General features: G+C 43.0%; 1 protein-coding gene across 3 annotated transcripts in view; it reads left to right on the forward strand.

The window, feature by feature from the left end:
* LOC143172281 (A disintegrin and metalloproteinase with thrombospondin motifs 6-like) overlaps positions 1-16,665 on the forward strand; it is a 221,438-nt gene that overhangs the window by 90,008 nt on the left and 114,765 nt on the right. For all 3 annotated transcript variants that reach the window (XM_076361520.1, XM_076361521.1, XM_076361519.1), the window contains one exon: positions 13,620-13,663. In XM_076361520.1, the coding sequence (XP_076217635.1) occupies positions 13,620-13,663 (44 nt within the window). The remainder of the gene's footprint in view (positions 1-13,619; positions 13,664-16,665) is intronic.

Genomic DNA, 16,665 nt, shown 5'->3' on the forward strand with positions numbered 1-16,665 from the left:
ACTTGAGGCCATTTCCTCTCGTCCTATTGCTAGTTACTTGGGAGAAGAGACCGACACCCACCTCGCTACAACCTCCTTTCAGGTAGTTGTAGAGAGCGATGAGGTCTCCCCTCAGCCTCCTTTTCTCCAGGCTAAACAGTCCCAGTTCCCTCAGCCTCTCCTCATAAGACTTGTTCTCCAGACCCTTCACCAGCCTCGTTGCCCTTCTCTGGACACGCTCCAGCACCTCGACGTCCTTCTTGTAGTGAGGGCCCAAAACTGAACACAGTATTCGAGGTGCGGCCTCACCAGTGCCGAGTACAGGGGCACGATCACTTCCCTACTCCTACTGGCCACGCTATTTCTGATACAGGCCAGGATGCCATTGGCCTTCTTGGCCACCTGGGCACACTGCCGGCTCATGTTCAGCCGGCTGTCAACCAGCACCCCCAGGTCCTTTTCCGACAGGCAGCTTTCCAGCCACTCTTCCCCAAGCCTGTAGCGTTGCATGGGGTTGTTGTGACCCAAGTGCAGGACCTGGCACTTGGCCTTGTTGAATCCCATACAGTTGGCCTCGGCCCAGTAAAAGATCAAATTCTAATGAACCAGTTATGTTTATCATTGAGCAAGAGTCTATGAAAGGGACAGTCCTTATTTGAATAGCTTATTGTCAAAGCATATGATAATAAAAATCAAGTGTCAAAAAGTAAGATTTGGTTTCAAACAAGTGAAAAATAAAACCTTCCTTTCAGGGATAATATATTTGGTAATGTTTTCTAAAAATGAACTAATAATTTTTAGTAGTTAGCTCTGTTTCCTCTTAGTCAGGACAAAACCATTTCTTAGGCTTTATTTTATTTTCTGATAACCTTTTAAAGTAGGTTAATCAACAAATCCTGTATTATTATATATATGAAGTATGTGTTCAACCATCTCAAAGTTATGAAGAGCTTTATGTCCAGTCGTACATATTTGTTGGCTTTGTCTAGTCTGAATTTTCTTAACTTCACGTTTATCTTCCAGCCATCTTGGTAGGTTTTTCCTCAGCAATTTGCTGTGATTATGTTTTTTTTGTTTCCTAAACTCTTTCATTAAAAAATATTCCTTCAAAAGCCTTGGTTATTTCTGTCGATATCTATCTGAAATATTACTCAGGCATATTGGAGAGGTAGCTTTCAGGTGATTTTTATAGTAGGTTTATGTATTTATAAGTAGCTTGTGTTTCATACTGGTTTTGAACAGTTTGCATTTCTAATAAGAGTTGTTATGCTTTCTTCATTTATCGTACTTGAATAACCTACAGCATATATTTTATTTCTGTTGATTAGTTAAATTCTTTAAAGTGTATCCAATGCTAGTATTCGTGTATGTTTCCAATCCTGTTACAGTTATATTGCTATCTCAGTGTTAATTTGATGCAGATAGTCCTTCTTTCTGGCACAGTGAACATTTCCAGTAACACATAGCTAGTAATAACAGTGCTTTATAGAGACTCTTTTCCTTTAACGGGCAATTTCACATAATCAAACTGGTGAAAAGGGCAACATTATCCTTGAATGTATAAATACAGATTATCATGTTAGAAGAGGTCATTCATTTTGCCTTTGTATCTACTACTGTTAATACCGCTATTAGAACAACTTTTTGAATTGTAATACAAATACGATTCAGAAAGTTTAAAAAGGCCTAGAGCTCAAAGGAAGGCGGCAGAAAGGCCACATTGTAGTGGTGTGACACTGACAAAGTTCAATTTATTCATCTGATTTAAGAGAAAATAGAAAAAATTACTTCAGCATGAGAGAGATCTCTACTGGGACAGAGGGACTCAACTTTACTGATAAAGCATAACAACATCCCCCAGTTGGACACCAAAATTAATTTCTTTTAGACTGAAGAGGAATTAACTAAGTGCTGAAAACATTAGAAAAAAAATCAATTAAATACTAAGATGCAAACTGCCTCTGAAGTTCCCTAAGCCACAGAGCTGGGAGGTTGTATCAGGGAAGGTATCAGCCTGCTGTCCTGTTATCCATGTAAGCACTCACAAATGACTACTGTTGAGGGGAAAGGCAGATGAACCAGATAACCTAGTACAGATGTTCTCAAATTCTTATGTTGAGAACAACTCTTAATGTGAGATTAAGTAGCTTTTAAGGAACAGCTTTTTATCTTATGTAGCTTCTAGAATAAATTACTTACCTTTTTATGCTAGGAGTGGGTGGAGGCATGATTGAATCATTGTGATGCTTTCTAGCCTTCAAATCTGTGAATTTGTGTGTCTATTTATTTATTTATTAATAGAGGGAACACACTTTCTTACATAGAACTTTGTGTGAACTTCATAGTTGCACAACTACATGCATTAGGCCTGCAAGCTGACAGATTGCAGAGATAAGGAAGAATCCTCTCTCCCTTCCCTAAATGTACAGCTAGATGGGAGAGAAACATCTGTCTTTCCCTAAGGCATCTGGGATTGGCTGTAGCTGCAAATAAGTTATCTGACAAGATGGAACAGTGCTTACAGTATTTACAGAGAACCCATCTTTCTTATATATTTGACATGTGTCATACTCAAGTGATCGGGATCATACTACTCATCAGATTTGCAAAGGAAAGGGATTTTTCCGCAAGTCAGATTTGTAGATAAATGAGGCTTCTTCAAGAGATCGTCTGTAGCTTACATCTATGCTAATAAATTAAACAAACATGTCTGTGACTGTTTCATTGCACTGAGGACCGCTGGCACAGAACTTCTTGTGTCCACATTAATAAGCTGACTTCTCCAGAACAGAGTAGCTGCATATGTTTTGGCTGTTGATAATTGTGTGTGGCCACCTTCTGAACTTTTCCTGGGAATTCTTTGCGATTCATTGTTGTCATGGGCCAAATCTGTGCAAGGGACCTTTTTTTTTAACAATTTGATGGACTTTTAAAACAGTTTGATAATACAAATAATAGAATTTCAGTGTCCAGGAGTGGTCCCTTTCACTGTTTAATTCAGTGGTATAGATATACCTACATGTATATTTTAGCATGGGGCATGCTCATATCCTGTCAAAAAAGACTAGAAGTTTTTCCTTTGGCAGAGCCCTTGGAGGGGCACACTAACACTTCCTGTTTGATTCATGGCACGACAGGAGGCTATTACCACTCCAATTCTTGACCATCCTGTTGACTTGGTAATAGTCTATCTCTGCAGTTTCCTTCTGGCTGATGTTTCAGTTGGAGTTGTCAGTGACAGCTGTACATCCATCATGCATTTCCCACCTGTCTGATGTGGCTCTTCAGCAGCTCTGCAAGTGTGTCCAGAAGTCCCAAATCTCCTCATCAAATGACTTCTGATCCATTCAGGGTGTGAATGGACATGTAATCAACAATCTTGCCTCTTGCCTCTTTCCACATTTCACTTCCCCAGCCTGGTCACCCACTTTATCAGGAGGCATATGATCTTCTCTTCCAACTTGGGCAAAGGATTTACTTTGCTGTCTCAAAATAAACAGGCTGCCATCTCATCCTGAGGTTTTTTGCAACCTGCATATTTGTATTCTTACATTCAAATTTTGTGTGGTGGCCTTCTTACACATTCTGTCAGTGAATAAAAAAGAAAATATATTCACATCTTGCAAACTGCATTTTTGCATAACCCTCGTGACTGTTATCTTTTTTTAATGGTTGGTTGAGATCATTGTTGTCTTGAGAACTTAACTTTTTGTTGTCTGTGGTTACTGAAGTATTTACTAAGGTCCTGTTGACAACTATGACCCATCTTCACCTTTGGTTTGGTTTGTTTTTTTGGTGGTGGTGGTTGTTTTTTTGTGGGGTGTGGTGGTTGTTTTTTTTTTTTTTTTTTTTAAGTAGCAATTAGACCTATCTAATCTAATGGGCAATGTGGATGATTTGTCATTTCGGGGGTTTCTTGGCTTGAAGCTACTATCTGGCAAGTATTGACTCTGTAGTCTCCTACGTTTTGGAACCCAACACCTGTGGGTTAAATGGATTCCTTGGAAATTCAAAATAAAGTTAGAGGAAGTGGTGTCAAAATAAAAAAAAGACAAGTTAGGCTGATTTGCTTAAATCATATAGAGAAGCAAATGATGGAATTGAACAGTTCAGTACACAAAAATTATATAAGCTTTCAAACATCACAAGCAGAAACCATTCATATGAAAGGGGAAGAAAAAAAAAAAAGAGCTTGAAGATGATGTAGGTAAAGTCAGTCATTTGACATTGAAAACTTAGAGGTTTTTCCTATTAAACCAAGGAATAATAAAGTGTATGAATGCTCCTTGCAGGAAATTATTATTGCCTATAAAATTTGAATACTTAATGAAGCCATAATTAAAATACCATTACTATCTGGGTATGTTCTTGCAAAAATAATTAGTGTATTGGAAAATAAAATTATATTTTCCCTAGTTTTATTATCTAATTTGTTTCATTATCATCACATTTTCTTACAAATACTAGCCTATGCATAATGAAGAATATTCGCTACCCAGCACAAACAGAAGGATACCATGATCTTTGTTTTTCAAAAGTGTAACAGAAAAAAGGGATTTAATTCATATCACTCTCTCCTATCACAGTTCCTTGTGAAACTGAACCGAATGTGAGGAGTAACTTCAGATTCATACCTGTATGAGAGTAAGCAGACTCAGGCCATAAGGGCAAATTTTCAGCTCCACTGAAATCAGTGACAGCATTTTACTTGAGTTTAGTGGAACTGGCTTTCTTCTTAAACATCCATTTTATCTAAGGATGATGACTTTATTGTTTTTTTCCTATTAGTATTGTGTATTAAAAAAAATTAGAAGACCAATACTTCCTGTGTATTGCACAGACTTCCTTGTGTTGAGTTCTAAACTACATTTTAAAGGAATTCGGGCAAATTTGTTTCCTTAAATATGTAAAAGGCAGGAAATGTTCAGTAAAAAAAATCTTTCTCTCTGTATCTGTGTCGTCTTATAGCTTTGTGACATACAAACCCTAATTATATTCCAACACATTTTATATAAGAATGCTGATTTGATTACCTCCCCCTCTCCAAACAGCAAATGGGAAATCAGTGAGAGCTTTATGTGCATATAGAATGGCAGTTTGACCCACCTCAGTGTCGTGGTTTAATCTCAGTCAGCAATTAAGCACCACGCAGCCGCTCGCTCACTCCCCCCACAACCCCGGTGGGATGGGGGAGAGAATTGGAAGAGCACAAGTTAGAAAGACTCGTGGGTTGAGATAAAAACAGTTTAATAATTGAAATAAAATTATAATAATAATATGATAATAATAATAATAATACACAAAACAAGTGATGCACAGTACAATTGCTCACCACCCGCTGACCGATGCCCAGCCAGTCCCCGAGCAGCGGCCCCCCCCGGCCAGCTTTTCCCAGTTTATGTACTGAGCATGACGTCACATGGTATGGAATGCTTCTTTGGCCAGTTTGGCTGTGCCCCCTCCCAGCTTCTTGTGCACCTCCAGCCTCCTCAGTCAGTAGAGCATGGGAAGCTGAAAAGTCCTTGGCTAGTGTAAGCATTACCTAGCAACAACTAAAACACCGGTGTGTTATCAACTTTGTTCTCATCCTAAATCCAAAACACTGTACCAGCTACTAGAAAGGAAATTAACTCTATCCCTGCCGAAACCAGGACAATATCCACCCCTTATTCTATACCATTTGCATCATGCTCAAGTCTCACATTTTCCAGTACATTTTCATTAATCACCACCCCCTTTTATATATATATATATACACACATACACAGATATCATTCCCTTCATCTGTGGGCCATCCCTCTAAAATGTTCGGTGAGTTCATTTAGTCCATGACTTCAGGCTCCATCTGTCATAATAATCTTTCAGGGCAGGAAAAATGGAGATGGTATGTGGTGTTGGATTGTTTCATGTTGAAGTCAGTTCTGGTACCATCATCACTGTGCTTTGCTTGGTTTCACTGAAGTTATTCTTCATTAATCTGGGTGATTCTTATTATAATAACATTAGTATGGCATATAATATTATTAGTATTATTAGTATATCTGTGTATTATTAGTATAACTATTATAACTATAATTAGTACTTAACATCACATAATTCAGATCATTGGCTATTCTCACCCAAAATCAAATCCCCTTGAGGCACACATCGGACTTCCCCATCCTTCCGCATTATCCACCAAGTGCACCCAGGTCTTTGAGCAAAAGCAATCCCACGGATGGGTCTGCCTCTGCCCGAGGCAGGAATAACCCAGACTGTCTTCCCCAGCATATTTTTAATGTGCACTACAGGGACTTTATTCCCATCTACAGTACGTAAAAGTTCTGACTGGGCAGGGCCTGCTCGATTGGCAGATCCCCGAGTGTTGACTAACCAGGTGGCCTTTGCTAAATGTGTATCCCAATGTTTAAACGTCCCACCACCCATTGCTCTCAGCGTAGTCTTTAACAGTCCATTGTATCGTTCAATTTTCCCAGAAGCTGGTGCATGATAGGGGATGTGATATACCCACTCAATGCCGTGCTCTTTGGCCCAGGTGTCTAGGAGGTTGTTTCGGAAATGAGTCCCGTTGTCTGACTCAATTCTTTCTGGGGTGCCATGTCGCCATAGGACTTGCTTTTCAAGGCCCAGGATAGTGTTCCGGGCAGTGGCATGGGGCACGGGATATGTTTCCAGCCATCCGGTGGTTGCCTCCACCATTGTAAGCACGTGGCGCTTGCCTTGGCGGGTTTGTGGGAGTGTGACATAATCGATCTGCCAGGCCTCCCCATATTTATATTTCAGCCATCGTCCTCCATACCAAAAAGGCTTTAACCGTTTGGCTTGCTTGATTGCAGCACATGTTTCGCATTCATGGATAACCTGGGCTATAGTGTCCATGGTCAAGTCCACCCCTCGATCACGAGCCCATCTGTATGTTGCATCTCTTCCTTGGTGACCTGAGGTGTCATGGGCCCACTGAGCTAGAAATAATTCACCCTTATGTTGCCAGTCCAGATCCACCTGAGCCACTTCAATCTTAGCAGCCTGATCCACCTGCTGGTTGTTTTGATGTTCTTCAGTGGCCCGACTCTTGGGTACGTGAGCATCTACGTGATGGACTTTTACAACCAGGTTCTCCACCCGGGCAGCAATATCTTGCCACAATGCGGCAGCCCAGATGGGTTTGCCTCTGCGCTGCCAGTTGCTCTGCTTCCATTGCTGCAACCACCCCCACAGGGCATTTGCCACCATCCCTGAGTCAGTAGAGAGATAGAGCACTGGCCACTTTTCTCGATCAGCAATGTCTAAAGCCAGCTGGATGGCCTTTACTTCTGCAAATTGGCTTGATTCACCTTCTCCTTCAGCCGTTTCTACAACTTGTCGCATAGGACTCCATACAGCAGCCTTCCACCTCTGATGTTTTCCCACAAGACGACAGGACCCATCAGTGAACAGGGCATATTGCTTCTCATTTTCTGGTAGTTCATTATACATTGGGGCCTCTTCAGCACGCGTTACCTCCTCCTCTGGCAATATTCCAAAATCTTTGCCCTCTGGCCAATCCATGATCACTTCCAGAATTCCTGGGCGACTGGGGTTTCCTATTCGAGCCCGTTGTGTGATTAGTGCGACCCACTTACTCCATGTAGCATCAGTTGCATGATGTGGACAGGGGACCCTCCCTCTGAAAATCCAGCCCAGCACTGGCAGTCGGGGTGCCAGGAGGAGCTGTGCTTCAGTGCCGATCACTTCTGAAGCAGCTCGAACCCCTTCATATGCTGCTAATATCTCTTTTTCAGTTGGAGTATAGCGGGCCTCGGATCCTCTGTGTCCCCGACTCCAAAACCCTAGGGGTCGACCTCGAGTCTCCCCTGGTGCTTTCTGCCAGAGGCTCCAGGTAGGGCCATTCTCCCCGGCTGCGGTATAGAGCACATTTTTTACATCTTGCCCTGCCCGGACTGGCCCCAGGGCTACTGCGTGAACTATCTCCCGTTTAATTTGTTCAAAAGCTTGTCGTTGCTCAGGGCCCCATTTGAAATCGTTCTTCTTTCGGGTCACTTGATAGAGAGGGTTTATAATCAGACTGTAATTTGGAATGTGCGTTCTCCAGAAACCCACCACACCTAAGAAAGCTTGTGTTTCTTTTTTGCTAGTTGGTGGAGACATGGCTGTTATTTTGTTGATCACATCTATTGGGATCTGACGACGTCCATCTTGCCATTTTATTCCTAAAAACTGGATCTCCTGTGCAGGTCCCTTGACCTTACTTTGTTTTATGGCAAAACCGGCCTTCAGCAGGATTTGGACTATTTCCTTCCCTTTTTCAAAAACTTCTTCTGCTGTGTTGCCCCACACGATGATATCATCAATGTATTGCAGGTGTTCTGGAGCTCCACCCTGTTCTAATGCAGTCTGGATCAGTCCATGGCAAATGGTAGGGCTGTGTTTTCACCCCTGGGGCAGTCGGTTCCAGGTGTACTGGACGCCCCTCCAAGTGAAAGCAAATTGTGGCCTGCACTCTGCTGCCAAAGGGATTGAGAAAAATGCATTAGCAATATCAATTGTGGCATACCACTTGGCTGCCTTTGATTCCAATTCATATTGAAGTTCTAGCATGTCTGGCACAGCAGCACTCAGCGGTGGCGTGACTTCATTTAGGCCACGATAGTCTACTGTTAGTCTCCACTCTCCATTAGACTTCCGCACTGGCCATATGGGACTGTTAAAGGGTGAGTGGGTCTTGCTGATCACTCCTTGGCTCTCCAGTCGACGAATCAGCTCATGAATGGGAATCAGGGAGTCTCGGTTGGTGCGATATTGCCGCCGGTGCACTGTGGTGGTAGCGATTGGCACTTGTTGGTCTTCGACCTTCAGCAACCCCACAACAGAAGGGTCCTCCGAGAGACCAGGCAAGGTGGACAGCTGTTTAATCTCCTCCGTCTCCAAGGCAGCTATACCAAAAGCCCACCTGTACCCTTTTGGGTCCTTGAAATACCCTCTCCTGAGGTCGTCTATGCCAAGGATGCACGGAGCATCTGGGCCAGTCACAATGGGGTGCTTCTGCCACCCATTCCCAGTTAGACTTACTTTGGCTTCCAATACAGTTAGCTGTTGGGATCCCCCCGTCACCCCAGAAATACAGATGGGTTCTGCCCCTATATAGCTTGATGGCATTAGGGTACACGGCGCAGTGGTGACTACCAGAGCCTTATACTCCTGTGGGTCTGATGTGCCAGGCCACCGAATCCACACAGTCCAGTAAACCCGGTTGTCCCTTTCCTCCCCCTGGCTGGAGGCAGGGCCCCTCTAATCCTCATCACAGTACTCGTTTCTCACTTCTTGTACGTATGAGTCAGAAGTTTCTTCATTAAGATCAAGAGTAAGATCAGCCCTTCTACTCTCTCTGGGGAACTGCCCGCTGGAAACTGGAGCAGCAATTTTCCTGGAAGAACCTCTTTCTGTGATTGTTTTCCCTTGTAATTCACGTACCTGTGCCCCTAGGGCTGCAGTAGGTTTCCCATCCCACTTCCTCATGTCCTCTCCGTGGTCACGCAGGTAAAACCATAGGGTGCCCCGTGGTGTGTATCCTTTATATTCTCTCTCTTGAGCAAAAGAACGCTTACTTCTAATAGCCGAGATACTGGTCCGTACAGGTGAGGAGTAGGACCTATCCTCTCTGAGTTGCTGGATCTCCCGGGACAGTTTCTCCACAGCCGAGACGATGGAGGAAGAAAGACTTTCCTCGTATTGCCGGAGTTGACTAGCCAATTCATCCACTGTTTGTTCCTCTCCATCTTTCCAGGTTATCACTGCCAATGAATTGGCGTGTGACGATGGTGAGCTCCTTATAAACTTCCGCCACATGGGTCGTGTGCACTTGACTTCGTCTGGATCTTTGGATAGTTGTTCATTGTTCAGGTCATCATAAATCACCTCCAGCACAGCTAATTCTCTCAGAAACTGGATACCCTTCTCCATGGTGGCCCTCTTGCTTGGGTGACATATGACATCTTCCTTAAAGGGATACCTTTCCTTCACGCTTGACAGGAGTCGCCTCCAAAGGCTGAGGATACGTGTCCCTTTTCCAATTGCTTTGTCAATGCCCCCTTCCCTAGAAAGGGATCCCAGCTGCTTGGCTTCCCTACCCTCTAATTCCAGGCTACTGGCCCCATTATCCCAGCATCGGAGCAGCCAGGTGACAATATGCTCACCTGGACGACGGCTGAAATCTTTTCGTATATCTCGCAGCTCACTCAGGGATAGAGATCGGGTGGTCACTGTCTCGTTTATGAGTTCTTCCTCTTCCTCCTCCCCGATCAGCGGCCGGCTTTCCTCCTCCCGTTCTCGTGATGGTCCTTCTCTAGGGTCATCTGTCTCGTATACTTCTTCCTCCGGTTCCCTTTTAGAAGAAGCTTCTTCCTCCCTTACTAAACAAGCTGACTTCCGCTTCCAAGATTTCTTCTTGTGTACAGGGGCGACTGATACCGGCACAGGCTGGTTCTTTGGTTCAGCCACAGGGCGTGTTGCTGGGGTTGGAGTGGCCGCAGTGCAAGTGCATGTCACCGGAGTCTGAGTGGCCGCAGGGCCTGTTGCCGGGGTTGGAGTGGCCGCAGTGCATGTCGCTGGGGTTGGAGTGGCCGCAGTGCATGTCGCCGGGGTTGGAGTGGCCGCAGTGCAAGTGCATGTCACCGGAGTCTGAGTGGCCGCAGGGCCTGTTGCCGGGGTTGGAGTGGCCGCAGTGCAAGTGCATGTCACCGGAGTCTGAGTGGCCGCAGGGCCTGTTGCTGGGGTTGGAGTGGCCGCAGTGCAAGTGCATGTCACCGGAGTCTGAGTGGCCGCAGGGCCTGTCGCCGGGGTTGGAGTGGCCGCAGGGCCTGTCGCCGGGGTCTGAGTGGCCGCAGAGCCTGTCGCCGGGGTTGGAGTGGCCGTAGTGCGTGTTGCCCGGGTTTGAGTGGCTGCACGGCCTGTTGCCCGGGTCTGAGTGGCCGCAGTGCGTGTCGTTTTACTGTCAGAGCCAGAGACCTTCTCTTCCCTTTGAGGGTACTGAATGGTGTTGAACAGGGCTCGGTAGGTATGGGCCAGGCCCCAGCACGTTGCAATGAGTTGCATCTCTCTAGAGTTGCCAGGGTGACAGCATACTTTTTCCAAATATTCTACTAACTTTTCAGGATTCTGCATTTGCTCAGGGGTGAAGTTCCAAAACACTGGGGGTGCCCATTGGCCTAGGTACTTGCCCATCTTGTCCCACACACCCTGCCACTCATAATTATTCAGCCTTGGGGCAGATCTCTGGATGATATTCTTAAATTGCTTACCAACTTTAGACAAAACCGAAACAATATTCCCAAGAAGTATTAATAGAAGTATCTTAACTGCCCAAGGATGCTCAAAATACTGAAAAATTACTGTAATGGAGGAAACATCATAGAAGAAGGTAGTGACACTGCCATTCTGTATTTCCTCCGTAAAAAAACTCTCAGAAAAGTTACTGCAATTGCTAGTTGTCTCCACGATATGGTATCCATGGTACAGTAACGGCTTCATTGCGAAGTTTACATACCACAGAAACGTCAAGGTCAATGTTCTAAAAACAAACCTCACAAGCGAGACATTACTATTCACTGCAGACCACAGCAAACTGCAAAACCCAACACCAATCTTTAACATGTACAGCAGGAAAAAGAGCGCGATGCAGATTATACAAATCAATATCGAGAACAGAGAAACCAACATTGTGACCCTCAACTATTAACAGATATAAGTTCCTTAATACACTCCGGTTAATCTGTTATTATCTCAAACCCTTCGTGCCCCACGTTGGGCGCCAAAAAGGACTGTCGTGGTTTAATCTCAGTCAGCAATTAAGCACCACGCAGCCGCTCGCTCACTCCCCCCACAACCCCGGTGGGATGGGGGAGAGAATTGGAAGAGCACAAGTTAGAAAGACTCGTGGGTTGAGATAAAAACAGTTTAATAATTGAAATAAAATTATAATAATAATATGATAATAATAATAATAATACACAAAACAAGTGATGCACAGCACAATTGCTCACCACCCGCTGACCGATGCCCAGCCAGTCCCCGAGCAGCGGCCCCCCCCGGCCAGCTTTTCCCAGTTTATGTACTGAGCATGACGTCACATGGTATGGAATGTCCCTTTGGCCAGTTTGGCTGTGCCCCCTCCCAGCTTCTTGTGCACCTCCAGCCTCCTCAGTCAGTAGAGCATGGGAAGCTGAAAAGTCCTTGGCTAGTGTAAGCATTACCTAGCAACAACTAAAACACCGGTGTGTTATCAACTTTGTTCTCATCCTAAATCCAAAACACTGTACCAGCTACTAGAAAGGAAATTAACTCTATCCCTGCCGAAACCAGGACACTCAGTGAGATCAATGCATATGAACATTTGAGTTCAAAATTAGAGCTTAATCCCACAAAATGCTCCACACCCAGTACCTTTAAAAATCAGAGGAATTCCATATGGTCACAGCAGTCTACATGCAGAGAGTTGACTGGATTTGTTCCAAATTTTAAGCTTTGTTATTTTGTCTATGAATTTGGCTTAGAGACAGACCTCAACTCTGTTAGCAATGAAAGGTATATATCTCATGATCAGACCCGTATGTGATAACCCATTTGAAAACAGTCCTTATATGTTATTTTTAACAAAAATGTCTGGTGGCCTGAAATTAGTAAATATTTGGGTTAAAAATTAAAGCATAAAGATGGTATCTTTTCATCTTTGTTTTCACTCACCATTCAAAATAATGGAAATTATTCTGAAACATACTGCAAGGAAATTAGTATAAATCCTCTAAAATCAAAGGCATTGTAAGAGTGTTCTCATATCACTAGCCATATCATAGGGTTGCATATTCAAAATATGAAGGTGTAATTAATGAATTGACTGCTGCGTGACCACTGCTGCTATTATTAGCTATGCTGCAGAAAACATTTTAATTCCATTTTCAGCTCCAGATACTTACATGTTAACTGCACAAAACCTCATTGAGCTTCTGTATTTGAAGGATCGTATCTAAAATGATGAAAATTCTCCTATAAAGACATTATTTAGCTTTTGGCAAAAATATGTTTTTCATTTTAGTTTGTTACAGTGTACTCTTAAGACATATAATCACTAGAAGATAGTGAGAAGGGAACTATAATGGCAGTTCTTAAGATGTTTTAAAAATAATTTTTGGTGTAATAATTGAGTTATAGTTTTTAATTAGAATAAAAGTTTAAATAGTAGGAGTTACAATTAATATTGTTTAGTTGATAAGTATGAGACTGTAAGAGGATTCCAATATGTTCAAAAAGTAAGTGTTTTGAATCAGTAGCTGTCTACAGACATGCTGCTATAACTTCGTAACAGCATGGTAGACTGCTTTATGGAGCCAGTGATTACAAAGATCCACTTTAACCATTTTTTTTTTTAATGGCAGGTGTCCCACTGGCCTGAGGCCAGCGGCTGTGAGTGTACTGCAGCTTGTGGTTTACACCAGTGTAGAAAATGCCGACACCAGCTGGCTGCACATAATTAAGCTGATTGCGGTCTGATAACTTGAACTATGATACAGATATGTGATTAAATATACAAAATATCTTACAAACTTGATTCTCTGACATATTTTATCTACTTTTTTTTTCCTTAATAGATATGATATCTGCACTTATAAAAACAAGCCTTGTGGAACACTGGGTAAGATTATAAAGAGAAATTTCAGCTTGTATTTGCTGTTTGTTTCCTTGCTTTATACTTGGCTATTAATTTATTGGCTGATTAGATCTTTTTAAGTTTATGCTTTCAAAATTTTGCAGTTTTATAATCATGAATAATAAAGAGTAACCTAGATGGTTTTATGCTTTGATACATTGCTAGAAGTTCAAATTAAGTGAGCTGCTGATGGGCCTTTCTTCTCTGGCAGCTGTAATGCTGATAAAACCTAGCAGATGACTCAAACTTACCAAGCAATAATTAGAGGAGAGGACTTACTGTTTATTTCTATTTAACCTGTCTCCATGATCAATTTAAAAAAATACAAATAAAAGACCCCACAACAACAGCAAAAACACCCACCAAAACCCACAAACCCCCAAAAGACACCCTACAAAAGAAACAGGCTTTGAGATTTACACTGTTGGTCTGTTGTACACAAGGAGTACAGCTTCAGACTGTTACTTTCACAGACTTAGAGAAAAATAAGTGATATAAATTACAGTAATACTGAACTCCTTAAAACAGTGCTTTGACAATGGAGAAACACAAGCAACCTTGAGTGCAGGATGGAGAACTATCGTTCTCTCCATACCTAAATTTGTCACCAAAGGTTATTTACTATACTATAGTTGTTACCTTTAGTAGTGCTTTAATATATGAAAGAAACATTATATATATATATGTTTTTTTTCAATTTGGGTCCTTTCATATAAGCCTCTTTCTCAGAAGTAAAGATATAATTCTAATTCAGTTAATTCAGGTTATTAATGCTTTTCTCATAATCAGAGCTCATAATTTTATTTGCTTTGTCTTTCCCTGTATTACTGTATGCTTTGCTAGCCTTAACTCATGTTGATTTTTCTACAAGTCTTGCTCAAGTGAGCATGATGCTTGTGGCACAGGGAAGTAGTTTACATGGGGAAAGGTATCAGAATTTTGCCTGCTGTAAATATAAACAATATCCACAGCATGTTTTAGTAAAAGGCAAATGATGATGAATTTCTAAATGTAATTGATTTTCTTTTGACATCTGTGTTGGAAGAGACAAAACTGAAGAGACTGTCTATATTGATGTCATAGAATTGTCTTTGCAACTGTAGTCTTAAAAGAAGAAAGTTTTAAAGGGCGTACATTCACCGATGAACTATTTGATATTTATATGTGATATTTTTAACACAGATCATTAGTGTACTATTTCTTACTGTATCAGACTTTGGCATAAAGGCTTTGCTTGCTTGAATCCAGCATAACAGGGGATAGACTTTGGCAAATGCTTGATTTAAAAAAAAAAAAATCACATATGGTATCAGTTCCAACTCACTGTTATGGGACCCTTGGCAACAGAACCATGACACTTTATTTGCATTATAGGCATTGAATGGGAGAAAACACAAGGCCCTGTGGCCCTCTTTTGAAAGACATTTAATATGCTTAAGTCCCACTGACCTCCAGTAACAAAAGTTAAGCATATATTTAAGGTGTCTGTGAACAAAAGTCTCAGGTCTCAAAAGATCAGAAGAAACCTGAATCATTTCTGTTCTAGGAAGAAACAGAAGTAAAGGATTTACTGTGGCATAGATGTCTCTCTCCTATTCCAGTTTCCTAAAATAGGGAATCTTGCATGGAAATTCTTAGAAAAGATAGATCTCAGATGTCTTTGCAGCACCTCTGTGGCTCCAGTGAAGAACTCCTTTTTTAAATCTGAGCCATAGACTGGGTTCTGGACTTGATCTCTGCCACTTCCTGCAAGCATGGTATGGAATTATAAATCATTAATCTGGTCTTGTAAGTCACTGAAGCAAGTGCTCAGTTACAAGATCTGAAGATAGAGATGACTTCATCACTCAAATCATAGATTCATAGAATAGTTTAGGTTGGAAGGGATCTTTAAAGGTCATCTAGTCCAACCCCCCTGCCGTGGGCAGGGACATCTTCAACTAGATCAGGTTGCTCAGAGCCCCGTCCAACCTGACCTTGAATGTTTCCAGGGATGGGGCATCCACCACCTCTCTGGGCAACCTGTTCCAGTGTTTCACCACCCTCAGTGTAAAAAATGTCTTCTTTATATCTAGTCTAAATCTACCCTCTTTCAGTTTAAAGCCATTCCCCCTTGTCCTGTCGCAACAGGCCCTGCTAAAAAGTTTGCCGCCATCTTTTTTATAAGCCCCCTTTAAGTACTGATAGGCTGCAATAAGGTCTCCCCAAAGCCTTCTCTTCTCTAGGCTGAACAACCCCAACTCTCTCAGCCTTTCTTCATAGGAGAGGTGTTCCATCCCCCTGATCATTTTCGTGGCCCTCTTCTGGACCCGCTCCAACAGGTCCATGTCTTTCTTATGCTGAGGGCTCCAGAGCTGGACGCAGTACTCCAGGTGGGGTCTCACCAGAGCAGAGTAGAGGGGCAGAATCACCTCCCTCGACCTGCTGGCCACGCTTCTTTTGATGCAGCCCAGGATACGATTGGCCTTCTGGGCTGCGAGCGCACATTGCTGGCTCATGTCCAGCTTTTCATCCACCAGTACCCCCAAGTCCTTCTCGGCAGGGCTGCTCTCAATCCCTTCATCCCCCAGCCTGTATTGATACTGGGGGTTGCCCTGACCCAGGTGCAGGACCCTGCACTTGGCCTTGTTGAACCTCATGAGGTTCACATGGGCCCACTTCTTGAGCTTGTCCAGGTCCCTCTGGATGGCATCCCGTCCCTCTGGCGTGTCGACCGCACCACTCAGCTTGGTGTCATCTGCAAACTTGCTGAGGGTGCACTCGATCCCATTGTCTATGTCATTGATGAAGATATTAAACAGTACTGGTCCCAATACAGACCCCTGAGGGACACCACTCGTCACTGGTCTCCATCTGGACATTGAACCGTTGACCACTACTCTCTTGGATGCGACCATCCAGCCAGTGCCTTATCCACTGAATAGTCCATCCATCAAATCCATCTCTCTCTAATTTAGAGAGAAGGATGTTGTGGGGGACCGTGTCAA

Source organism: Aptenodytes patagonicus, chromosome W, assembly GCF_965638725.1.
Source record: "Aptenodytes patagonicus chromosome W, bAptPat1.pri.cur, whole genome shotgun sequence".
NCBI lineage: Eukaryota > Metazoa > Chordata > Aves > Sphenisciformes > Spheniscidae > Aptenodytes > Aptenodytes patagonicus.